At 43.9% G+C, this 27,500-nt stretch overlaps 2 protein-coding genes across 2 annotated transcripts in view; both read left to right on the plus strand.

Annotated features, from left to right (window-relative positions):
* LOC145417139 (NADPH oxidase 5-like) overlaps nt 1-10,483 on the plus strand; it is a 26,475-nt gene extending 15,992 nt beyond the window's left edge. The window contains exons 4-13 of the mRNA XM_080285917.1: nt 2,535-2,707; nt 3,168-3,356; nt 4,708-4,840; nt 5,394-5,482; nt 5,579-6,064; nt 6,194-6,223; nt 7,575-7,699; nt 8,690-8,774; nt 9,604-9,810; nt 10,352-10,483. Coding sequence (XP_080142043.1) covers nt 2,535-2,707; nt 3,168-3,356; nt 4,708-4,840; nt 5,394-5,482; nt 5,579-6,064; nt 6,194-6,223; nt 7,575-7,699; nt 8,690-8,774; nt 9,604-9,810; nt 10,352-10,483 — 1,649 coding nt within the window. The remainder of the gene's footprint in view (nt 1-2,534; nt 2,708-3,167; nt 3,357-4,707; nt 4,841-5,393; nt 5,483-5,578; nt 6,065-6,193; nt 6,224-7,574; nt 7,700-8,689; nt 8,775-9,603; nt 9,811-10,351) is intronic.
* Nucleotides 10,484-19,136: 8,653 nt separating this feature from the next.
* The window catches only part of Clic (chloride intracellular channel protein 5), a 31,450-nt gene continuing 23,086 nt past the window's right edge, over nt 19,137-27,500 (plus strand). The window contains exon 1 of the mRNA XM_080285976.1: nt 19,137-19,264. Within this exon, the coding sequence (XP_080142102.1) occupies nt 19,202-19,264 (63 nt within the window). The 5' untranslated portion in view covers nt 19,137-19,201. The remainder of the gene's footprint in view (nt 19,265-27,500) is intronic.

The following is a 27,500-nucleotide window of genomic DNA, read 5'->3' on the forward strand; positions in this document are numbered from 1 at the left end:
CTCACAACCCTACCTAACACCTCTCTCTCACAACCCTACCTAACACCTCTCTCTCACAACCCTACCTAACACCTCTCTCTCACAACCCTACCTAACACCTCTCTCTCACAACCCTACCTAACACATCTCTCTCACAACCCCACCTTACACCTCTCTCTCACAACCCTACCTTACACCTCTCTCTCACAACCCTACCTAACACCTCTCTCTCACAACCCTATCTCACATCCCTCACAATCTGGCCTCACCTCTCAGTGTCTCACAACCGTAACACCTCTCTCTCAACCTGACCTCATCTCTCTCTCTCTCTCTCTCTCTCTCTCTCTCTCTCTCTCTCACCTAACACCTCTACACCACAAAAGTGAAAGTTTCTTCTCTGTCTAACACCTTCACTTAAATGTCACTTCCTCCTCAGATAGATATATGGGTAGATAGATAGATTGGAGCCTTCACGTGGTGGCACAGTGCACAGGGAAGAGTGTAGATTCAGGGTATTGCACACACACACACACACACACACACACACACACACACACACACACACACACACACACACACACACAATGATACTTCATCTTTGTTTTATTTTGCGAAATAGAAGTGAGGAGAATAAGAGGTATATGCAAGTCTCTCTCTCTCTCTCTCTCTCTCTCTCTCTCTCTCTCTCTCTCTCTCTCTCTCTCTCTCTCTCAATCTCCTAGTCACTCTCTTTACCAATATATGAGAGTGATTGACTAAGAGACAGAATGCATAGTAAGAAGAGTGAATGTCTATCTATCTGTCTGTCTGTCTATCTGTCTGTCAGCTTATGTATGCTACACACACACACACACACACACACACACACACACACACACACACACACACACACACACACACATTATTTTTTTTCCCCTATTAAAAAATGGGTTTATTATTTCCTCCGCCTACGAAGCTGGAGGAGGTTATGTATTCACCCTTGTTTGTTTGTGTGTTTGTTTGTGCACGAGATACCTCAAAAAGTAGTGGATGGATTTTAGTGATATTTTGTGGATATGTGGGTCGTGGGCCAAGGAAGAGTTGATTAAATTTTTGTAGTGATCCGAGTTTGCATTTCGGCTCAGGACATTTTTGTTTGTTTGTGCACATGATTTCTGAAAAAATTATGGATGGATTTCGGTGATATTTTGTGGATATGTGGGTCGTGGGCGAAGGAAGAGCTGATTGAATTTTGGTGATGATCTGAGTTGTCTGGTATAGGTGTGTTGAGGGAGGTATGCGCCCTGTGAGTCTTATATTCTTGTTCAGGTTGTGGGCCAGTTCCATCATATGAAAACAGACAATACTATGACACATATGTACGTTTTCTGTGACTTGGTGTTCTCTCCTGGGTTTTCTGTCTTGGGTTTCATTGTTAGACGGGATACTGAACGCTCCCTAACACCTCCTCCTTAGCGATTTATTCTTGGATATAACTGGGTAATATCTTTCTGTATGTTATTTATGCAGTGTGTGGCGATGTTTGAAGGATTTATATAACACGGGATAGGACAGTGATACGCAAAATAAGTCGCTTAGGAAAAGGTTTTAGGGAGCTTCCACGGAGAGAGAGAGAGAGAGAGAGAGAGAGAGAGAGAGAGAGAGAGAGAGAGAGAGAGAGAGAGAGAGAGAGAGAGAATGGAACACAGAAAGGTAGGTAATTACACAGATAGATAGAGTGACAAACATAATTGAAAGTGAATGGCAAATAGATAGAAATAGACATGTAGATGAAATAGATAGATAGATAGACAGATAGATAGATAGATAGAAACAGAGGAAACATAGGTAGATAGATAGATGGATAGATAGATAGACAGACAGATAGACCCAGTACCATCACTCAGGTATAATTACGTAATCAGCGACAGGTAAATCCGTTTTGTGTTGTTTTCTATCGTAAACTAACGCAAACCATCGTAAATCCGATCCCGTAACGCCTTTCCCGTTGCGATTTATTCTGTTTATTTTGTTTATTTTACCTCTGTGTTATTCTGGTGTTTTTTTTTTTTTCATTACAGAAATACAATAGATCTGTTAACGCCTCTCCCTTAGCGATTTATTTTGTATATTTCACATCTGTGTTACTGAGAGAGAAAGAGAGAGAGAGAGAGAGACTGGTGGATATTAGAGAGAGGAAACACATATAATGATGATGATGATGATGATGATGATGAACGAGAGCGTGAGTAAGTTGGCAGTTGACAGGTGTTGAGTAATTATAAAGAGGTGTGAAACAGGTGTGTTGTGAAGTGGTAATGAGTACGTGTGTGTGTGTGTGTGTGTGTGTGTTTATTGCGTTCCCGTGTCCTGTGTGTGTATATTGCGTTCCAGTGTCATGTGTGTGTTTGTGTATGTATGTGTGTGTGTGTGTGTGTATGTATGTATGTGTGTGTGTATGTCTATGTGAGTCTGTGTGTACATATCACCTTCCCATATCTCATAATACAACCTAACCTAACCATACCTCTCTCATTCTTCATTTTCTGTATTTCCTTTCTTTCTTTACCCCACAGTGACGCTGGGTGACGTGACTGGGATCAGCCTCTGGGATTACATGTGGGATACGCGCCTAGGGATTGGCTGGGTCCTGGGCTTGGCAAATCCCACGGGAGTCATATTGATGGTCATTCTCACCGTCATGGTCGCCTTCAGTCACCGCCTTGTCAGAAAGAGCGGATATTTTGAGGTGAGTGTGGTGGTGGTGGTGGTGGTGGTTGTTATAGTAAGAGGTAGAGGAGGAGTAGTAGGAGTAGTAGTGGTGGTGGTGGTGGTAATAGTAATGGTAGTAATAGTGGTGGTGGTGGTGGTAGTAGTAATAATATTAGTAGTCGTAGTAGTAGTAGTAGTAGTAATAGTAGTCGTAGTCGTAGTGATTGTAGTAGTAGCAGTAATTGTGTGTGTGTGTGTGTGTGTGTGTGTGTGTGTGTGTGTGTGTGTGTGTGTGTGTGTGTTTTACCTACCTCTTTTGCCTCTTCTTCTCTACTCTTCTTTTTTTTCCTGTGTGTGTGTGTGTGTGTGTGTGTGTGTGTGTGTGTGTGTGTGTATTTTGTGTGATTGTGTGTGCGTGTGTGTACAGTATATATGTATGTATGTGTACAACTATCTATCAATCTAAAACACCCCTCTGATAGCCACTCCTCTTTCAGATCTTTTACTGGACGCACCTTCTCTCCCTGCCATTCTGGGTGCTGTTGGTGTTGCACGGGCCGAATTTCTGGAAGTGGTTGGTGGTTCCCGGGAGCGCCTTTCTGCTGGAGACCTGGCTGAGAGTGTGGCAAGTTTGTACCTCCCGTGGCAAGACCATTATCACTGCTGGTCACACCTTGCCGTCTCAGGTATGTAGAGTGTTGTGAGCGTCGTGGGGCGGGTGTGATAGGAAGCTTTAGGAGAAACACATTGAGGTGGTTTGACCCTGTGGAGAGGATGGAGAGTGAGAGACTGACGAGGAGAGTGTATGTGGGTGAGGTGGAGGGGGAAAGAGGGAGGGGGAGGCCAAGGATGAGATGGAGGGATGGAGTGGAGAGGTATATGAGAGAGAGGTATGAAATGACAAATGAGGAAGTAAAGGAGTGTTGTGGTGTGGATGTGGATGTGATAGGAAGCGTTAGGAGAAACACATTGAGGTGGTTTGGCCATGTGGAGAGGATGGAGAGTGAGAGACTGACGAGGAGAGTGTATGTGGGTGAGGTGGAGGGGGAGAGAGGGAGGGGGAGGCCAAGGATGAGATGGAGGGATGGAGTGGAGAGGTATATGAGAGAGGGGTATGAAATGACGAATGAGGAAGTAAAGGAGTGTTGTGGTGTGGATGTGGATGTGATAGGAAGCGTTAGGAGAAACACATTGAGGTGGTTTGGCCATGTGGAGAGGATGGAGAGTGAGAGACTGACGAGGAGAGTGTACAGTATGTGAGTGAGGTGGAGGGGGAGAGAGGGAGAGGAAGGCCAAGGATGAGATGGAGGGATGCAGTGGAGAGGTATGTGAGAGAGGGGGATGTGAATTGGGAGCAGGGCAGTGAAATGGCGGTGGACAGGATGACTTGGAGGCGATTTGCTTGTGGCCACCTTGTATGGGATTAAGGCGTCTGGCAATAGATAGATAGATATAGAGAGAGGCGTGAGTGAGGTGTGGGAACAGGGATGAGGGAAGTAAGGATAGATCTGGGAGTAGGTAAGAGGTGTGGATTGAGTGGGTGTAGGTAGGCGAGGTAGGGCTAGATTGAGTGTAGGTAGAAGAGGTAGGGGTAGCTTGGATGTAGGTAGGAGAGGTAGGGGTAGGTAGGGAGTAGGTAGGGGTAGGTAGGGAGAGGTAAGGGTAGGTAGGAAGTAAGTAGGATGAGAAAAATTTGAGAGCATGAGAGGGAAAGGCCTGAGAAATATATGCCTAAGATTATTATAGTTTTCCTTCCTTCCCTCCTTCCTTCCTTCCTTCCTTCCTCTCTTCCTTTCTTCCTTCCTACCTTCCCTCTCTCCCTCCCTTTCCATATCTACTAGTATTTATCTATCTCTGTCCACCAACCAACCTACCTACCTTCCTTCCCATCCATATGTCCATCTATCTTCATCTGTCTCTCCACCTACCTACCAGCCTATCTATCTATCTGTCTGTCTAATTTATCTCTCTACCTACCTATCTATCCATCTATCTGTCTATCTATCTATCTATCTAACTCTCTCCGTGTCATTCCAGGTCGTGACGCTGGTGATCAGAAGGCCCAAAGATTTCGACTTTCATCCAGGCGAATACGTTTATCTCAACATCCCCTCCGTGGCCAGATACGAGTGGCATCCCTTTACCATATCCTCAGCCCCGGAGCTGGAGGGTGAGAGAGAGAGAGAGAGAGAGAGAGAGAGAGAGAGAGAGAGAGAGAGAGAGAGGGGGGGGGAGAGAGAGATGGGTGAGGGTGGGGGGATGGTGTCTTGGGGGGGAAGAGAGATGTTTGTGTGTTTGTGAGCTTTGTGTGTGTGTTTGTGTGTGTGTGTGTGTGTGTGTGTGTGTGTGTGTGTGTGTGTGTGTGTGTGTGTGTGTGTGTGTGTGTGTGTGTGTGTGTGTGTGTGTGTGTGTGTGTGCTTGTGTGTGTGTGTGTGTGTGTGTGTGTGTGTGTGTGTGTGTGTGTGTGTGTGTGTGTGAGAGAGAGAGAGACAGGGGTGAGGGGGATTGTGTTTTTTGGGGAAGGGAGATGTTTGTGTGTGTGTGTGTGTGTGTGTGTGTGTGTGTGTGTGCTTTTTTGATATGGATAAGAAAATACATATTTATAGTAGAATAACTTAATATTTCTCCTGGTGACGGGTTTAGAGAGAGAGGGAGAGAGAGAGAGAGAGAGAGAGAGAGAGAGAGAGAGTAACCTCAGAATAACTAACCTCTCTCTTTGACAGACGTGTTCACCGTGCACGTTCGAGCAGTAGGCGAGTGGACGAAACGCGTGTATGACCTGTTTAAGAAGCAGGAGGAGGAGTCAACGAAGGCGCTAGCGGAGGGGAAGCAACAACCACAGCAATTGCAGCTTCAGCCATTGCAACACCAGCAGGGCAGCATCATCCCTCTCGGCCCCATTGCAGAGGAAGATGCAAAGAAACCGGCGGTCATGTTTAATCTGGGTTACACGCCGGATGAGGAGGAGATCGAGGACGAGAATCACACTGTTATCCAGGTGGAGGGGGAGGGGTGCGTGGTGGGCCAAAGGTACGTCAACAACCTGATTGAATTTAACCGGAAGATGAGTGTGTATAGCCGGCCAGCTGCCCTCCTGCCCGTCGAGGTGCAGAGGAAGCCATCTGTGTCACCAGCTAAGTTCCAGTTCGACCTGAGTGGCCAGCCGGGTAAGTCCGAACCATCTGGACAGCTGGAACGTAAGAAGTCCTCCAGTCTGTCCAACCTGGCGGCGCTACGAGCAGAGTACGAGCGGAGTCGGGGCGGCTCCAGAGGCAGTTCCCTCAGCGGTAGTACCTCCAGCCTGGACACCTTCGACTTGCCATTCAGCACAGGCTTCCCAAATCAACAAGCCATCCACTCACAACATGGGGTTCTGCCGGCGCATAATCTAGGAGCGACCTTAATGCATGCCAACAGCGACCTGCCCTTCACCCCTACACACACCCTGTCTCCATCACAGACCCTTCCACAGCTCAGTGGGAAGGATGCGTCAATCTGGGCACACCACGACACAGCCCTAGAGAGGCAGTCAGCGGTGAAGCAGAAGATTGAGGTGAGGGTGATGTGGGGTGTGTGGGTGATGATGATGATGATCAGGAGGAGGAGAACAGCGAAGATGTGATGATGGTGATGATGATGATGAGGAGGAGGAGGAGGAGGAAGAGGAGGAGAAGGAGGAGGAGAAGGAAGAGGGACATGATGATGAGGGGGAGGACAAGAAGGGAGATGATGATGATAGTGATAAATGAGGAGGAGAGGGAGTTGATGATGATGATGAGGATGAGGAGGAGGAAGAGAAAGAAGATGCTAATGATGATAACCCACCCTAATCAACCCAACCCAACCCAACCCAACCCAACCCAACCCAACCCAACCCAACCCAACCCAACCCAACTCAACCCAACCCAACCCAACCCAACCCAACCCAACCCAACCCAACCCAACCCAACCAACCCAACCCAACCCAACCCAACCCAACCCAACCCAACCCAACCCAACCAACCCAACCCAACCCAACCCAACCAACCCAACCCAACCCAACCCAACCCAACCCAACCCAACCCAACCCAACCCAACCCAACCCAACCAACCCAACCCAACCCAACCCAACTCAACCCAACCCAACCAACTCAACCCAACCCAACCCAACCCAACCAACTCAACCCAACCCAACCCAACCCAACCCAACCCAACCCAACCCAACCAACTCAACCCAACCCAACCAACTCAACCCAACCCAACCAACTCAACCCAACCCAACCAACTCAACCCAACCCAACCCAACCCAACCAACTCAACCCAACCCAACCCAACCCAACCAACTCAACCCAACCCAACCCAACCCAACCCAACCCAACCCAACCCAACCCAACCCAACCCAACCCAACCAACCCAACCCAACCCAACCCAACCAACCAACCCAACCCAACCCAACCCAACCCAACCCAACTCAACCCAACCCAACCCAACCAACTCAACCCAACCCAACCCAACCAACTCAACCCAACCCAACCCAACCCAACCCAACCAACTCAACCCAACCCAACCCAACCCAACCCAACCAACTCAACCCAACCCAACCAACTCAACCCAACCCAACCAACACAACCCAACCCAACCAACCCAACCCAACCAACCCAACCCAACCCAACCAACCCAACCCAACCCAACCCAACCCAACCCAACCAACCCAACCCAACCCAACCAACCCAACCCAACCCAACCCAACCCAACCCAACCAACCCAACCCAACCCAACCCAACCCAACCAACCCAACCCAACCCAACCAACTCAACCCAACCCAACCAACCCAACCCAACCAACCCAACCCAACCCAACCAACCCAACCCAACCCAACCTACCCAAACCTACCCCAGTCTAACCCAGTCCAACCCAACCCGCAGGTGCAGGTGGACGGGCCCTACGGTACTCCATCCACGCGCGTCTTCACCGTCAGTCATGCTGTGTTGGTGGCGGCTGGGATTGGAGTGACACCCTTTGCAGCCACATTGCAGAGTGTGATGATGAGGTAGGGTGATGAGGGTGAGGAGGAGGAGGGAGGAGGAGGAGGAGGAGGGAGATGGTGATGATGATGATGTGGAGGAGGAGAAGGAGGAGGGAGATGGTGATGATGATGAGGAGGAGGAAGAGGAGGAGGGAGATGATGATGATGATGAGGAGGAGGAAGAGGAGGGATATGTTACTGGTGATGATGATGATGATGGTGATGATGAGGAAGAGGAGGAGGAAGATGATGATGATGATGAGGAGGAGGGGGGTATGTTAATGGTGATGATGATGATGATGATGATGATGATGATGATGACGACGAGGAGGAGGAAGAGGGAGATGATGATGATGATAGTGATGTTAAGGTAGGGAAATTACACCTACGTACAGTGTGTTTGTGTGTGTATGTGAACATTATTTATGCAGAGTATCGTGATACTGGAATGATTTAAGTCACACAGAAGAGGACAGCAAGATGTAATAAGCAAAATAAATCGCTTAGGAACAGGGAATACGGGTGATAATTAACCTGACACGGAAGAGGACAGCAAGGTGTAATAAGCAAAAATTAATCGCTTAGGAACAGGGAATACGGGTGATAATTAACCTGACACGGAAGAGGACGGCAAGGAGAAATAAGCAAAAATAAATCGCTTAGGAACAGGGGATATGGGTGATAATTAACCTGGCACGGAGGAGGACAGCAAGGAGAAATAAGCAAAAATAAATCGCTTAGGAACAGGGAATACGGGTGATAATTAACCTGACACGGAAGAGGACAGCAAGGTGTAATAAGCAAAAATAAATCGCTTAGGAACAGGGGATATGGGTGAAAATTAACCTGACAGAAGAGGACAGCAAGGTGTAATAAGCAAAAATAAATCGCTTAGGAATAGGGAATACGGGTGATAATTAACCTGACACAGAAGAGGACAGCAAGGTGTAATAAGGAAAATAAATCGCATAGGAACAGGGAATACGGGTGATAATTAACCTGCCTATATTTCAGGTACAGAGCAGCCAAAGCCCCGTGTCCTTACTGTCATGTGCCCAGCTGCCTTGCCCTGCCCACCACTCTCAGGAAGCTGCGTAAGGTGAGAGAGACAGACAGACAGACAGAGAATAATTGAATATACACCAAGAAAATTTGACTGATATAGGTAGGCAGGTAGAGAAAGAGAGAGAGAGAGAGAGAGAGAGAGAGAGAGAGAGAGAGAGAGAGAGAGAGAGAGAGAGAGAGAGAATAATTGAATAAGATACACATAGAAATTCTGATTGATATAGATAGATAGATAGGTATATAGACTGAGAGATAGATAAATAGCTAGAGAGAGAGAGAGAGAGAGAGAGAGAGGATATTCAATGCTGTCACATTTATTTATATCTATTTGTCACCGGAAAATAGATAAGGATTTCAATATATATATATAATGTGGTTATGAGTAATTCCACACACACACACACACACACACACACACACACACACACACACACACACACACACACACACACACACACACACACACACAATTTACTATGACCTTTTTATCTGCCCTCGTGTGTGTGTGTGTGTGTGTGTGTGTGTGTGTGTGTGTGTGTGTGTGTGTGTGTTTCCTCTCGTTTCCTACACATCCCTTCATTGACAGTGAGAAGTAATGTTTGGATGATGATGATGATGATGATAATTATAATGACACTGATAATGACCCATGCATAAAAGATAGAGTCACGAGCGACCTAATAATAATAATAATAATAATAATCTATCTATCTATCTATTGCCAGACGCCTCAATCCCGCATGGGGTGACCACAAACAAATCGCTTCCACGTCGCCCTTTCCCCCGCCATTTCACTGCCCTGCTCTCAGCTAGACCTAGATTGATGTGATAAATGATACTAACGATGATGACCTTTGACCCAGGTTGACTTCGTGTGGGTTAACCGTGACCTGGCCAGCTTCGAGTGGTTCCTGGGGCTCCTGGCTAGTCTGGAGGCGGAGCAGCGTGTGTCAGGGGCCGCCATGTGCTCCTTCCTTAACCTACACTTGTACAAAACAGGTTCCGTACCCATCAGCCCAGCCCTGCCCCTCGCCTCAGCTGTCAGGACGGGAAGACCTGACTGGGATAAGGTAGAGTTGTGGACACCATGCATTGTGCTGTAGATGTGGTGGTAGGAGGAGTGGTAGTAGTAGTAGTGGTAGGAGAAGGAAGAGGTAGAAGGAGGAAGAGGAAAGAGAGGAGGAAGAGGAGTAGGAGAAGTAGTATTATTATTATTATTAGTAGTAGTAGCAGTAGTAGTAGGAATAGTAGTGTTAGTAGTAGTAGTAGTAGTAGTATTTTATGCACACCACCTCTTGTTAGTCTAGTCGAAGTACAAGTAGTAGTAGTAGTGGTGGTGGTAGTAGTAGTAGCAGTAGTAGTAGTGGTAGAAGTAATTGTTGTTATTGTAGCTATATCTGACATGTGAACCCAGTGGACTGCAGGCTGAAATTGCCATCCTCCTGCCGTCCACCATTCACTGAGCGGATAAGGAGCGAGTTGAAGGGAGTTGAGGGAGCTTTGTTTAGCCAGGCAGTAGACTCAGTGCCACCACGTGAAGGCCTCCCTGTTTACCTTAGATAGATAGAAGGATAGATACAGTAGATACGTAATTCCATCTTTTTTTTACAGGTGTTCAGTGGGATCCGTGAGTCTCGTGCAGGGAAGGTGTGTGTGTTCTACTGCGGCCCGCCTTCCCTCGTCCACACCCTGAGAGAAAAATGCATCAAGTATAAGTTTGAGTTCAGAAGAGAGATGTTTTGAGGTGGAGAGAGGATGTGGAGGGACGGAGGAAGGTTGTGGGATGTTGCGGAGTGATGTGAGTGATGTTGTAGCGACCTAAATGTTTCTTGAAGGATGTGGCAGCTTCACGTATAAGTTTGTGGTCGCGAGAGAGATGTTTTGAGGTGGAGAGACGATGTGGAGGGGCAGAGGCAGATTGTGGGATGTTGTGGTGACTCAAGAAGTGATGTTACAGCTTCTAGTATAAGTTTGAGGTCAGGAGGGAGATGTTTTGATGTGGAGGAGGATGTGGAGGACAGAGGAGGGTTGTGTGTTGTTGTAGCGAGTCAAGAATTTATTCAAACGTGTCGTGAAAGATGTTACAGTGACTTAAGAAGTGTTTAAGATGTTCTCAGATGTTAATTGGACCTCACTGGATGCCCTGATGTTTACTGAAGGATGTGGAGGCGTCGAACATTCAATACTGGATGTGGAAAAGGACCTAGAGGCAATAAAACATTCGAAAAACAGTGAAAAAGACCGATGAATGAAGGAACAGTGCCTTGAATCCGATTTATAAAGGGGAAATAGAGATGTATATATATGGCGATTGTGTTTATTATTATTATTATTATTATTTATTATTATTATTATTATTATTTATTATTATTATTATTATTTTCCAGTTTTCCATTACCAGGAGCTTCAAAGATGTTTATATATTGACAGGAAGTGATGGGAAATTTGGAAAGAGAAAGAGATGAAGATTTGGAAACAAGTAAAAAGTTGATGATGTTTTGGTGTGTGTGTGTGTGTGTGTGTGTGTGTGTGTGTGTGTGTGTGTGTGTGTGTGTGTGTGTGTGTCTCTCTCTCTCTCTCTCTCTCTCTCTCTCTCTCTCTCTCTCGATGTTAGAAAGCTAGAGGGATGTTTGAGCGTATCCTGAACCCTTCTTGTTGAATTAGGAATCTCCCTAACACCTCTTCCTTAGCGATTTATTTTAAGGTCAGGGCTGGCCAATATCTCTTTCCACGTTTATCTGTGCAGTGTGTGGCCATATTGGAAGGATTTATGTAACCCTGAGGATAGTAAGGTGTCACAGGGAAAATAAGTCGCGTAGGAAAAGGTGTTAGGGAGCAGAATGTCTAGAATTGACGTGTTTTTTGTCTGGCGTCTTAGAATTAGTATTAGTTGATCTTAGAATTTGATATGATGATGACGAGTATGGTGGTGATGATGATTGTTGTGATGATGATGGTGGTGATAATAGTGATGATTGTTGTGATAATAGTGATGATGATGATGATTGTTGTGATGAAGATGGTGGTGATAATAGTGATGATGATGATTGTTGTGATGATGATGGTGGTGATAATAGTGATGATGATGGTGATGATTGTTGTGATGATGATGGTGGTGATAATAGTGATGATGATGATTATTATTGTGATGATGATGATGGTGGTGATAATAGTGATGATGATGATTGTTGTGATGATGATGGTGGTGATAATAGTGATGATGATGATTGTTGTGATGATGATGGTGGTGATAATAGTGATGATGATGATTGTTGTGATGAAGATGGTGGTGATAATAGTGATGATGATGATGATTGTTGTGATGATGATGGTGGTGATAATAGTGATGATGATGATGATGATTGTTGTGATGATGATGGTGGTGATAATAGTGATGATGGTGATGATTATTGTCATGATGATGGTGGTGATAATAGTGATGATGATGATTGTTGTGATGATGATGGTGGTGATAATAGTGATGATGATGATGATTGTTGTGATGAAGATGGTGGTGATAATAGTGATGATGATGATTGTTGTGATGATGATGGTGGTGATAATAGTGATGATGGTGATGATGATTGTTGTGATGATGATGGTGGTGATAATAGTGATGATAATGATTGTTGTGATGATGATGGTGGTGGTGATGATTTTGATGATGATGATGACATGCGAAGGTGCAGCCACGCTAGTCTCTCGTCAAGTAGTGCCATTTTCCCACACATAGTGGCCCGACCCAGCCTGACCTGACCCTAAGGCTTTTGAGAGCACCTTTTTCAGCATCCACAGGCCAGACAGGTTGTGGTAAAGGCCTGACACATGGTGGGTAGAGTCGTCAGTATACCTGGCTGACTAAGGTGTTTTACTGGTGATTATGGTGGTGATGATGGTGGTGGTGATGATGATGATGATGATGGTGGTGGTGATGATGATGATGATGATGATGATGATGGTAATGATGATGATGATGATGATGGTGGTGGTGATGATGATGATGATGGTAATGATGATGATGATGATGATGATGATGGTAATGATGATGATGATGATGATTTACATGTCCAAGATGTATGTAAGCCTCAAACCACATAGATATAAGCTTCTGTGCTCCTGGGAGGAAACGTTATGAAAAGAAATGTAGGAAGAAGCTGATCTGAAAGGAAAGAAAAATGCATCTGAAATCCGAGGAATGAAAGGAAATGAAAGAAATGAATAGCAATGAACGAGAATTTTACTTGGGATCTCTGGAAAATGAAAGGAAATGAAGGAAGAGTTAATAAAGAATCCGCAGAATGAAGGGAAGTGAAGGAAATGAAAGGAAATGCATCTGAAAGCTCTGTAGAATGAAAGGAGATGAAGGGAGTGATAGGAAATGAAGGAAGAGTTGATTCAGAATCCGCAGAATGAAGGGAAGTGAAGGAAATGAAAGGAAATGCAACTGAAAGCTCTGTAGAATGAAAGGAGATGAAGGGAGTGATAGGAAATGAAGGAAGAGTTAATTCAGAATCTGGATAATGAAGGGAAGTGAAGGAAATGAAAGGAAATGCATCTGAAAGCTCTGTAGAATGAAAGGAGATGAAAGGAGTGATAGGAAATGAAGGAAGAGTTAATTCAGAATCTGGATAATGAAGGGAAGTGAAGGAAATGAAAGGAAATGCAACTGAAAGCTCTACAGAATGAAAGGAGATGAAGGGAGTGATAGGAAATGAAGGAAGAGTTAATTCAGAATCTGGATAATGAAGGGAAGTGAAGGAAATGAAAGGAAATGCATCTGAAAGCTCTGTAGAATGAAAGGAGATGAAAGGAGTGAAGGGAAATGAAGGAAGAGTTAATTCAGAATCTGGATAATGAAGGGAAATGAAGGAAATGAAAGGAAATGCATCTGAAAGCTCTGTAGAATGAAAGGAGATGAAGGGAGTGATAGGAAATGAAGGAAGAGTTAATTCAGAATCTGGATAATGAAGGGAAGTGAAGGAAATGAAAGGAAATGCATCTGAAAGCTCTGTAGAATGAAAGGAGATGAAGGGAGTGATAGGAAATGAAGGAAGAGTTAATTCAGAATCTGGATAATGAAGGGAAGTGAAGGAAATGAAAGGAAATGCATCTGAAAGCTCTGTAGAATGAAAGGAGATGAAGGGAGTGATAGGAAATGAAGGAAGAGTTGATTCAGAATCTGGATAATGAAGGGAAGTGAAGGAAATGAAAGGAAATGCATCTGAAAGCTCTGTAGAATGAAAGGAGATGAAGGGAGTGAAGGGAAATGAAGGGAGAGTTAATAAAGAATCCGCAGAATGAAGGGAAGGAAATGAAAGAAATTATCATTTAAAATCTCTGCAGAATGAAGGGAGATGAAGGAAGTGAAGGGAAATGAAGGAAAAAGTCACCTGAAGTCTGCAGAACGAGAGGAAATGAAGGAATTGAAAGGAAATGATGATGATGATGATAATTCCTAAATGACTTATACCTACATGTGTTTTACCTGTATGCGTTAACGTACATGATTTTGGAAGTTACACATGATCATTACGCACACGACTATTTGATTAAGAAGGTGCACATGAACGTACATGATGGAGAAAACGCACACGACTATGTGATTAAGAAGGTGCACATGAACGTACATGATGGAGAAAACGCACACGACTATGTGATTAAGAAGGTGCACATGAACGTACGTGATGGAGAAAACGCACACGACTGACTGTGATGAAGAAGGTGCACATGAACGTACATGATTTTGAAAGTGCACACAGATGAACATGATTATACACACGACTGAATGTGATGAAGAAGGTGCACATGAACGTACAGGAGAAAACGCACACGACTGAATGTAATGAAGTAGGTGCACATGACACGCCCATAGCCAGACTTTTCAAGGGGGGGGGGGCATGCCTGATATAGGGATCTGGGTGAGTGAATTTTTGCACTGAATAAAGAGAGAGAGAGAGAGAGAGAGAGAGAGAGAGAGAGAGAGAGAGAGAGAGAGAGAGTGAACATTTAGGTAGATGGGGGGGTCATCCCCCCTCTCCATCCCCCCCACCCCCCCTGGCTACAGACCCGCATTAACGTACATGAGTGAAAAAACGCACACGAGTGACGTAAACCGTGAATACGTACAGAACATAGATCTTTTTCACGCACATTAACGTACACGAAAAAACGCACATGAATGAACTGTGAATTTCTCGTTGGGGAAAAATACGTACACAGATTTTTTTTTCCACTGGATGTGCGTGATTAAGAAGCACATTAACGTACATAACAAAACGCACATGAATAATCTGTGTACGTTGGGAAGAAATACGTACACAGGATATTTTCACCGGCTGTGTGTGATTAAGAAGACGCACATTAACGTACATAACAAAACACACACGAATGATCTGTGTACGTTGGGAAATTATACGTACACAGATTTTTTCAACTGTATGTGCGCAATAATGTAATTTGTGCGCAACGGCTTTTTGTACATTGGCCTGGCTTGCGGAACTTGCTGCGTGCGATATCTGCTTACGATAGTTCTGTGTGCGAAATCTTTGCGTACGATATCTCTTAAGTGCGATATCTGCTTACGATCATTGTGTGCGAAATCTTTGCGTACGATATCTCGTAAGTGCGATATCTTTGCGTACGATAATTCTCTGTGCGATGTCTGCGTACGTAACTTTATATTTGCGTACGATAGCTCTGTGTGCGATGTCTTTGCGTACGATAGCTCTGTGTGCGATATCTGCGTACGTAACTTTATATTTGCGAACGATACTTCATTTTTTTGCGTACGATACATCATCTTTGCGTACGATACATCATCTTTGCGTACGATACATCATTTTTTGCGAACTGTACATCATTTTTTGCGTACGATACATCATTTTTTGCGTACGATACATCATCTTTGCGTACGATACATCATTTTTTGCGAACGGTACATCATTTTTTGCGTACGATACATCATTTTTTGCGTACGATAGCGTGTGATCTCCGAACACCTCAAAACTCCGACCTAGTGCTTTCATAATCGTAATATTTATCGTAACTAAGTGATTAATTTATCGTAAGCTGTGGCCTAAGTCGCCTCCTGGACGATGTTGCGGAACTTTAGTGAACTGTGTCTTCTTCTGCCATCTGAAAGAGTGATGATGATGGTGAAAATGATGGTGGTGATGATGATGATGATGATGATGATGATGATGATGGTGATGGTGGTGATGAAGACGGTGATGAAGATAATGATGGTGGTGATGATTATTATGATGATGATGATGGTGATGATGATGAAAATGAAGATGATGATGGTGATGATGATGATGAAAAGGTCGAAGGTGATGATGATGATAGATAGATAGACAGATAGACAGATGGCGAAAGATAGACGCACACTTGAAGTCACAGCTTATCTAAGTCAAGAAATATATTATTATTATTATTATTATTATTATTATTATTATTATTATTATTGTATGTATAATTATATGTATTCTATTATTATTATTACTTATAATTTATACTTAATTATTCCTATGTAGTGAGGATTTCGCTAGACTCAAGTAGGTGTAGGTGAATATTGCTTTTAACCTTTAACACCACTTCCATACCGATTTATTCTAGGATACAGATGGCTAATAAAGTGTTGTTCGTTGTTTTTGCGGAGTATGGTGATGTTTGAATGATTTAAGTAACACAGAAGAGGACGGCAAGGTGTGATAAGCATAATAAATCGCTTAGGAAGAGGTGTTAGGGAGCTTCCATAACCAGTGAGGTATGCTTTGTGTTGTGTGTCTTTGAAGTGGTAGTAGTGGGGGTGATGGTAGTAGTAGTAGCAGTAGTAGTAGTAGTAGTAGTAGTAGTAGTAGTGGTGGTGGTGTGGTGGTTGTAGCAGTAGTAGTAGTAGTAGTGGTGGTGTGGTGGTAGTAGTAGCAGTAGTAGTAGTAGTGGTGGTGGTGTTGATGGTGGTAGTAGTAGCAGTAGCAGTAGTAGTAGTAGTAGCAGTAGCAGCAGCAACAGTAGTAGTAGTAGTAGCAGTAGTAGTAGTAGCATAGTAGTAGTAGTAGCAGTAGTAGTAGTAGTAGCAGTAGCAGTAGTAGTAGTAGTAGCAGTAGCAGCAGCAACAGTAGTAGTAGTAGTAGTAGTAGTAGTAGTAGCATAGTAGTAGTAGTAGCAGTAGTAGTAGCAGTGGTGGTGGTGGTAGTAATAATAGTGGTAGTAGTAGCAGTAATAGTAGTGGTAGTGGTGGTGGTGGTAGTAGCAGTAGTAGCAGTTTGACAGTACAATAGATTAACTGGTGATATAGATGATGTCTCCGTTGCACCTTTCCTTTTCCGATCTATTCTGCCTGTCACACACCGCAATCCTCATAGGAGACTTGAACGCAAATAAGCTCCCTAACACCGTTTCCTAAGCGATTTATTTTACCTATAACACCTTACTGTCCTCTCCTGTGACATAAATCCTTCCGATATCGCCATACTCTGCATAAATAGCCAACAGGAAGATATTAACCAGCCGTGTACAAGAATAAATCGCTAAGGAAGAGGTGTTAGGGAGAATCAAAGCCTCTAATAACTACAGAGTGGTCAAAAATGCATTCACCACTACAGTCTGTGCAAGAGTAAGCGGATAAGGTGTATTTATGTAACTTATACTTACTTTGAATTCCTGTGTATATATTTCTAACTGTATTTCTTAACTTATTTGTAATCTATGTATTTAATTTTCCTGGTTTAAAACTTTTGTGTGTGGCTGTATCGGTTGCTATGGTAACCGATTGAATTTGGTTAAATTTCGGGTATATATGAGTTTGTTTTTCCCGCCATTTTTGAGGCTTTTATGCATTCTCTCTCTCTCTCTCTCTCTCTCTCTCTCTCTCTCTCTCTCTCTCTCTCTCTCTCTCTCCATTTTAATCTATAATTGAATATTTGGCGGATATTTCAACCTTACAAGTGCTCTCTCTCTCTCTCTCTCTCTCTCTCTCTCATATTGTAAATCCTATTGTATTATTATGCCTTCTGTCTTGTTAAATAATATATACTTTATGATGCAGAGTTTTGTTTAATTAATCCTATTAGTAGTAGTAGTAGTAGTAGTAGTAGTAGTAGTGATAGTCGTCATCGTCGTAGTATTGCTGTTGTTACTACTACTACTATTACTACTACACTACCACTCCCACCACTTGTAGTACTGCTGTTAGTAGACATATATAGATAAATGGATAGACAAGTAGATAGCTTCGTAGACAGCTAAGAGTAGATAGATAAATAGATAGATAAAAATAAATGTCATAGTTGCATAAAGGTAAAGAATGAATAATTAACCTATTGTGATAAGATTAGGATCACCAGTATAGATAAGAGTATGGCGTTATCTGTGGTATCTCTCTCTCTCTCTCTCTCTCTCTCTCTCTCTGGGTAATATAGCTCATTATTAGCTCCAGAACATGATGCTAGTCACGAAGAAGTGCCACGAATAGGATGAAGGACCGTAACATTGCAATATCGTAGCTACCACGTAAAATTAGCCACAGAAACAGACTTCGTACCTCCCTGCAATCCAAACTAAATTAAACCTCACTATTAACACATCTGTGAAGGTAAATATGGCGGGAGTGATTAATATGGAATTTTCTGTGTACAATATTGCGTTACAGAGTCGGCGGGGGAGCTTTATCAGGCAGATGGGGGTGCAGTGCGCATGCGTCACGTAGCCTCCATATCGCCATTTTATCGCCTTTATTTACCTTATGATGCTTTGTGTGGCCATGACCAAAACATGTAAAATAATTGTCAAATCTGGTAATCATAAATAACATTGAAATCCGATGAGTAACCTGATAAATAATGGCGATAATGGGAAAGGCGGTAACTGATAACTGAAGGATTTTTATGAAGTTGCCATGGGCCTCTCGATACGTTCCTGTCCTCTGAAAAGTTGCTAGACTACCATTAAGTTCAAAATCTCTCTCAAAATCAGTAGGAAGTATGATATAAAGGCTGAAACTCTGCTAATACACGATAGAGATTGCTGAGATGCTGGCAACAGTATGGTAAAAAGTTTCACCCCATCGCTAATTCGGCATAGCCACTCCCGAATCCTCCTCCCAAAGTTGCCAAGGATCGTGGTGAATTTTGGTAAGTTTAGATATTGCCGCTTCTAGTCAGCAGGAACTTTCAACGTCTATCTCCAAGAAAGTTGATACATTTTAGAGACTTCCATAGGGTGTTAACGATATTCTAGAGGTTAACGGAAAGCTTTAGCATGATTTCAGAATTATTAGCAATTATCTAGTGGTTTTAAGGCGTTATTTATCTTGAGCGACACTAGCAGGTTTTGAGAGTTGGTGTAGCGGTGCTGTAACCCTGACTCCCCCCATCTCCTCAGTGTCTGTCTGGACGTTGTTGAGTGTGGGTGTTCTGTGCCGTTGCTCCGCGGATCCCATCACTTTTTCATCTACTAATTATGTCTGAAGAAACCAACGGCCAGGAGAATGGGTCCGTCCCTGAGGTGGAGCTCATCATAAAGGTAAGGGAAACATAAAAGGCCTTGTCGTTACTTGGCAAATGGAAGTGAAAGGAGGATAGCAACGGTCATACACACGCACACACACACACACCCTCTCAAACTCACTCACGCCTCTCTCTCCCTCCCTCTCTCTCTCTCTCTCTCTCTCGTACCGTGTCTCTGGCTGCCCATGCTGCAACATTGTATTGAGTGTAAGACCTTTTGAGATGCTACTTGTCCTAATAGTTCGAATGCAACCCCTACACTTCGATGATGCCGCCCCTCTCTCTCTCTCTCTCTCTCTCTCTCTCTCTCTGCCTCTCTCTCTCTCTCTCTCTCTGTCTGTCTGTCTGCCTCTCTCTCTCTCTCTCTCTCTCTCTCTGTCTGTCTGCCTCTCTCTCTCTCTCTCTCTCTCTCTCTCAGCCTAGTCTATGGCCAGGTGCAGTCAACTTGCAGGAAAAATTTGACTAGTAACCAAGGAGACTCATCCAACCTCACAACGTACACGACAACATTTGAGAATCTGATGAAAGCAGTGTGACTTATCAAGGAAGGTCCCTAATACATCTTCCCTAGCGATTTATTTTTGGATACGGCTGGTTGATATGTGTTGAGTATGGTGGTGTTTGAATTGAGTGACAGAAGAGGACAGTCAGGTGTCATAAGCAAAATAAATCGCTTAGGAAGAGGTGTTAGGGAGCTTCCGGAACCGGCGAGGTCATAATGACGTTAACTGATTGTGATTTTAATTTACAACCTGTGGAAGAAAGGAAGAGAAAAAAGTTATATGTGTGTGAGAGAGCGTGTGTGTTAGAGATAGAGAGAGAGAGAGAGAGTGTGTGTGTGTGTGTGTGTGTGTGGTGATGCTGTTGGTGGTGATAATGATGACAAGGATAGTGACGTATGTATGTATGTACCCTATGTATGTAAATATGTATGTATGTATGTGCCCCATGTATGTATGTATGTATGTACGTCCCATCGTAAGCAAAATTTAGTTAACTTACACACGAGAAAGAACTTGGATCGGTGCACACAAACACACATATCAATTATTCCTGTCATGTTTTCATCTGCAGGAGGGACAAGGAGGCTGTACAATCATCATCCTCTTTTCTGCAGGAAGATCAAGGCAAAGGGCACCAAATCTTCCCTTGTTTAGATATTTTTTGCAGGAAGATCAAGGCAAAGGGCTTCAAATCTTCCCCTGTTGATCTTTTCTGCAGGAAGATCAAGGGAAAGGGCTTCAAATCTTCCCCTGTTGATCTTTTCTGCAGGAAGATCAAGGGAAAGGGCTTCAAATATTCCCCTATCGATCTTTTCTGCAGGAAGATCAAGACAAAGGGCTTCAAATCTTCTCTTGTTTAGATATTTTTTGCAGGAAGATCAAGGGAACGGGCTTCAAATCTTCCCTTGCCTAGATCTTCCTGTAAAGAGAGAGAGAGAGAGAGAGAGGGAGGAAGAAAGACAAGTGGAAAAGTATTTAGGGTAATTATGAGTGGAAAGAAGGGGGAATATACCGGTACTAAGATGAATATTAGTATGTTAGCAGAGGAAAAAAAAGTGAAGGAGAATGGAAAATGAATAAATGAAGGAGGGAAGTGAAGAAAGATGATTGATATTCGTAGTAAAAAAAAAAAATAGAGGAGGAGGATGAATAAAGAACTATAAATAATGAGAAATATTGATCGTTAATTGGTAGAGAAAATTAATAATAAGGGAAAGAATGAAGGAGGGAAATTTAGGTAGAAAGAGAGAGAGAGAGAGAGAGAAAAGGGGAGGAATTGACGTCTGTAGTGGATGACATGTTAGAGAGAGAGGGGGAGAGAGAAATGATTAAGATTTCAGTACGGTAGTGGATAAAGGATAAGGATTGAGGAGAGAGAGAGTTATCTGCGGTAATCAAAGGGCTACCGTAATCCTTGCCAATAAGCTACTTAGTCAAGGTGTTCACAGGTGTCATCTGGACAAACTGAATCTCATTGAACAACCTGATATTAGAGGCATATTAGTCTATTTAACTATCTATCTGTTTATATATCTATCTGGCCATCCAATTAGCTATCTATCTATGTCTATCTATTTAGCTATCTATCTGTTTATCTGTCAGGCTATCCAATTAGCTATCTATCTATGTATGTATCTATTTAGCTATCTGTGTGTTTACATTTATCTATCTGTCCACAAGAATAAATCTGTTTAGCTATGGGTAAGTGTTTGTCTATCTATTTAGCTATCTATCTGTTTTTATATATACCCGTCTGTCTATCTATTAACTCTCACTCTCTCTCTCTCTCTGTCTCTCAGCTGAATAAATTGATGCAGTTAATTTCAGTGCTGTATTAACACACTTGTCACGTTTGTTAAAGTCTGTCAAGAAGGACGTGTGTGTGTGTGTGTGTGTGTGTGTGTGTGTGTGTGTGTGTGTGAGAGAGAGAGAGAGAGAGAGAGAGAGAGAGAGAGAGAGAGAATGTCTAAAGGTGAATTAATTTGTTTTATAATGTCAATATATAATTCTTTTTCAATGTTTTATTTTGTCTTGTGCAATATTGTGTATGTTTAATGGCAAAATAAAGATATAGTTGGTTGTTATTATTATTATTATTATTATTATTATTATTATGTGGTGGTGGTGGTAGTCGTATTAATAGGGATAGTAGCATTAGCAGTTTTCCCATATTATTATTATTATTATTATAATTATTATTATTATTGATTGTGGTGGTGGTGGTAGTCGTATTAATAGGGATAGTAGCATTAGCAGTTTTCCCATATTATTATTATTATTATTATAATTATTATTATTATTGATTGTGGTGGTGGTGGTAGTTGTATTAATAGGGATAGTAGCATTAGCAGTTTTCCCATATTATTATTATTATTATTATTGTAACTATTATTATTATTATTATTATTGACATCCCCAGCCTGAATGATGGAGAGAGAAGTAGGGTAGCTTGAGAGAAAATTTTAATATTCCTCCATCTTATCACAAAAAATGTTGATGGCTTGATGATGAAGAGGGCATGACCTATATCAGCTCTTGTTACCAGCTCCACTTGTGCTGGGAAGGTGTAACAAGCAAAATAAATCGCTTAGGAAGAGGTGTTAGGGAGCTTCCTTCATTCTTCATTTTTGTGTCCAACGCTCCTCCTCCTCCTCCTCCTCATCATCATCATCATCCTGCTACTACTACTGCTACTTCTATTACTACTATTACTACTACTGGTGCTGGTACTTCTCTCTCTCTCTCTCTCTCTCTCTCTCTCTCTCTCTCTCTCAAAGTAACTATTCATTGTCCACATGAGTAAGTGTGGTAGGTGTGTGAAAGTGATCAAGGGAGTGAGGGAGAAATGAGGAGGTGAGCCAGTGTTTTTATGTGTGTGAAAGAGTGAATCAGAAGGTGAAACAGTGTGAAAGTGAGCAAGAGGGGTGTGTGAAAGTGAGCAATTATGGGAAAGTGAGCCAGGTGGTTTGGTGAAAGTGAAGACGAGGAAACATGCTCGTGAGGAAAGAAAATTGGTTGACCGAGGCGGGTGAAAGTGAGAGAGAGAGAGAGGCTGGATGATGATGATGATGATGATGATGGTGATGATGATGATGGTGGTGATGATGGTGATAATGGCGGTGATAATGATGATGATGGTGGTGTGGTGGTGGTGATGGTAGTGATGATGATGATAATGATGATGCAGATGATGATGGTGGTGGTGGTGATGATGATGATGGTGCTGGTGGTGAGGTGTACGTGAGTGAGTCAGGCAGCAGGTGAGTCAGGGAAAAGGTGAGGCAGGAGGGTGAGGCAGGCAGTGAAACCCTTAGGGGAGGTCAGGGCCAGGATACCCCCCCTCCCCTCCCTCGCTGTCTTTCTCTCTGTCCGTCTGTCTGTCTGCCTGTCTGTCTGTCTCATAAATGTTTAAAATACAGCCTATTCTGCTCATATTTTCAGTCTTGAGAGGTGTGTGTGTGTGTATTTGCGTAGCCAACCAGTACACACACACACACACACACACACACACACACACACACACACACACACACACACACACACACACACACACACACACACACACACACACACACACACACACACACCACTGTAGTAGTAGTAGTAGTAGTAGTAATAGCAGTATAAGCTTCGTATCAGTGTGAACCCAGTGGTCTGCAGGCTGAAGTTGCCCCTCTCCTGCAGCCCACCATCCTCCTTTCGGGGCCAGGGAGGGGGGGGGAGGCAAGAGATTATTAGCCTATATACCCAGGCCGCTCCACCGCTCAGTTATATCAGTGCCACTACGTGAAGGCACCCCTCTCCAACACTCATATATCGCACAGAGAGGCATCTAACGGCTTTCCACCCCTCCCTCCTCCCTCCCCCTCCTCCCTCCCTCTTTCCTCTTTTCCTCCTTCCCTCCCATCTTTCCTTCCGGCCAGCCCCTCCCATCTTTCTTTTCCCTCCCTCCCTCCTCCTCTCTCCTCTCCCCTCCCTCCCTCCCTCCCTTCTCTTTCCTCTCCCCTCCCTCCCTCCCCCCTTCTTTTCCTTCCGGTCGGCCCCTCCCTCCTTCCTCCTCGCCATCCTGTTATATTTCTTTGTCCTAAACACACACACACACACACACACACACACACACACACACACACACACACACACACACACACACACACACACGGCTTCATCATCAGCAACAATATAATTCACCTTTTTTTTTCGTGGTGTTCTTGTCATTGGTCTTTCTACTTTCCTCCTCCTCCTCCTCCTCCTCCTCCTCCTCCTCCTCCTCTTCTTCTTCTTCTTCTTCTTCTTCTTCTTCTCCTCTCTTCTCTTCGCTTCCTCCTCTTCTTCCTCTTCTCTCCCTTTCTTCCAGTTCCCTCTTCATCCCCTTCTCTTCTCTTCCACCTTTTCGTTTTCTTCTGTCTTTCTCCTCCTCCTCCTCCTCCTCCTCCTTCTCCTCCTGTTCGTGACCGTCGTTCTGCTCTACATGGCAGGAAATATTTGATGCCTATGACCGTGACCCCAACGCACACACACACACACCTACACACACACACACACACACACACACACACACACACACACACACACACACACACACACACACACACACACACCTCCACCGGTAAATCACATCACCTGAGAAATATAAGAGACCTACAGAACTGGAATGACAAGCTTGAAGCCTTATTGAGAAACGAGACGAGGTATATCTATCTATTTATCTATCTATCTATCTATCCTTGTATTTCTGTCTATCTATCTATCTGTCTATCTCCGTCTATTCATGTATCTGTCTATCTATCTATCCATCCTTATATTACATCGTTCTATCTATCTGTCTGTCTGTCTCTGTCTGTCTATCTACCTATATCTATCAATCAGTCAGTCCGTCTATCTATCAGTCTATCTATCCATCTATGTCAATCCATCTATCTATCTATCTATCTATCTACCGGCAGACTGGAATAACATGCCTGGACAGCCTTGAGTAAGTCAAACCAGACGCCCCAATTACACATGATGATGATGATGATGATTATGATGATTATTATTATTATTATTTGCCTGCCGGTGTAATTATATACCTTTGGGTGAAAATACCTGGTGTGTCTGGTATTATTTGGCTATCTAGTAATACCAGGGACTTATTTGAGTAGTAGTAGTAGTAGTTGTAGTAGTAGTAGTAGTTGTAGTAGTAGTAGTAGGGGTAGTAAGTGTAGGGTATTTTTCAGAGAGAGAGAGAGGCATGCATGAGTCTAACTGAAAAAGTATTAATCCATAGACAGTGTGTGTGTGTGTGTGTGTGTGTGTGTGTGAGACGGGGGGGGGATTTCAAGTGTTAGCCTGTGTGTGGATTGCTTTCATGAACAGTACTTGTGTGTGTGTGTGTGTGTGTGTGTGTCGTGTTTTTGCGTGTGTGCGTGAGAATCAGATCGTGTCGGTATTTGATTAGTTTTTACATTATTTTCAAGGCGTCGTCCTATCACGTTCCTCTTGAATGAAAACTCTGCTATTTTGTATGTTTGTGTCTCCCCCCTTTTACGGCGGTCCTGCGGCAGTGGTTCGTATGAGGCCTGATAACTCTTATATTTTGTCTGTTAGGAAAGAGGCATAGCGCGATTTCACACACACACACACACACACACACACACACACACACACACACACACACATATATAAAGAGAGAGTGTAGGCTGTGTGCGTGTGTGTGTGTGTGTGTGTTTGAAAGGGGTAAGCAAGGAGCTAATATGTGTATGACTTTAGACTCGCTTGGGGGCTTGTGTGAGTAATAGAGAGAGAGAGAGAGAGAGAGAGAATGTGTGAGTGGGTGGGGGTGACAGGCAGACACTGGAGTGAGAGGGAAACAAAACTGATTGATTGGTAGACAAGTGTGTGTGTGTGTGTGTGTGTGTGTGTGTGTGTGTGTGTGTGAGAGAGAGAGAGAGAGAGAGAGAGATAGCATGTACTTGATAACAATTCTGAACATCCTAGATATGATCAAGACACAAGCATGTTGGGGACGCTTTTAAGGGGTCATGGAGTAGCAGCAGAAGTAGTAGTGGTAGTAGTAGTAGTAGTCCCAGGTGCTCTGACGTGAACCCATTGGACTACAGGCTGAAGTTGGCCTTCTCTTGCAGTTAAACTTTTTTGAAGATAGGGAGGTGGAATAGTGACGTTTGTATAACCAGGCAGTGGATCCGCTCTGTTATATCAGTGCCACCACGTGAAGGCGTCCCGCTCTGGCCTAGGAGGGTAGTGTAGGGGTGTGTGAGAGGGTAGGGAAGGGTGAATGTGGGTAAGGTAGGGTAGGGTAGGTGTAGAGAAGGAAGGGTGTTGAACAGGATAGGTAATGTACAGTACGGTTTATGTGGGTAGGGTAAGGTGGAGCAGAGTGGGGTAGGGATGAGTAGGGTAGGCAGGAGAGAGTAGGGTAGGGTGGAGTGTAGGGTAGGGTAGGGTATGTTTGGGTTGGGTAGGGTTAAGTAGAGTTGGGTAGGGTAGGGATAGGTTGAGTGTAGGGTAGGGAATGGGCAGGACATGTCAACGCTTAAGGCAAGGTAGGTTTCATATGCTAAGGTAGGTTTGGGTAGGGTTAGGTAGGGCAGGGAAGGGCTGAGTGTAGGGCAGGCAATGGGCAGGGCATGTCAACGCATAAGAAAGGCAGGTTTTATATGCAGGGGCACGTTTGGGTAGGGTAGGATTGAGGGCAAGGTTGGGTAGGGTGATTGGGGCAGAGTAAGGTTATGTATGGCATCAAATACGTACATGTGTAAGGATACTCAGTGCACGTTTACCCACGCACATAGGTCTATACGCACATGCACACACACCGTCTATCGGTTTATCAGAATCATGTCTATCTATCTGTCTATATCTATCTGTCTATCTGTCTGACGTGCATCAGATGGATCAAGCAGTCTCTCTCTCTCTCTCTCTCTCTCTCTCTCTCTCTCTCTCGTATTGTGTGAGTCAAAACAAACAGGAGTGGCCAGTGTGTGTCATCATATGTAGGTGTGTGTTTGTGTTGTGTGTGCGTTAAAAATACACATGACGTATCTGTGTGTGTGTGTGTGTGTGTGTGTGAGAGAGAGAGAGAGAGAGAGAGAGAGAGAGAGAGAGAGAGAGAGAACAAATACCCATGACGTGATGTGTGAGTCAGTATACGGGCGAGGAAAAAGTTGTTCAGGGTCGGGTTTAGGAGAGAGAGAGAGAGAGAGAGAGGTGGAGGAGGAGGGGAAACTGGAGGACGACGGTTTAAGTAGGAAGTGAAAGGAGAGGGCGGTTTGAGGATGAGGAGGAGGAGGGAGAAGACAGTTGGAGGAAATAGGAGAGAGAGAGAGAGAGGGAGGAGGATGAGGGGAGGTGGGGTATGGTGGTATGTTACTCTTAACTGGATCCTTCTTCCCTCGACTGAATTGTGATCTTGTAATGTGTGTGTGTGTGTGTGTGTGTGTGTGTGTGTGTGTGTGTGAGAGAGAGGGGGGCAGGGGAGAGCCGGCACGTCACTGTATTATTATCAATCAGTCCATTGTGTTGCTCTTTTGCGTTGCGGTGATTGTGGCATTGTAGTTTTGGAGAGAGAGAGAGAGAGAGAGAGAGAGAGAGAGAGAGGCAGCGGTGTCTCTCTAATCTCACTCGTGGTAATGTTATACAGCGAGTGGTAAGAAGCTAATGGAAAGTGCATGTGTGTGTGTGTGTGTGTGTGTGTGTGTGTGTGTGTGTGTGTGTGTGTGAGAGAGAGAGAGAGAGAGAGAGAGAGAGAGG

This window comes from Coenobita brevimanus, chromosome 109 (genome assembly GCF_032717465.1).
Source record: "Coenobita brevimanus isolate Jiangsu-jjx chromosome 109, ASM3271746v2, whole genome shotgun sequence".
NCBI lineage: Eukaryota > Metazoa > Arthropoda > Malacostraca > Decapoda > Coenobitidae > Coenobita > Coenobita brevimanus.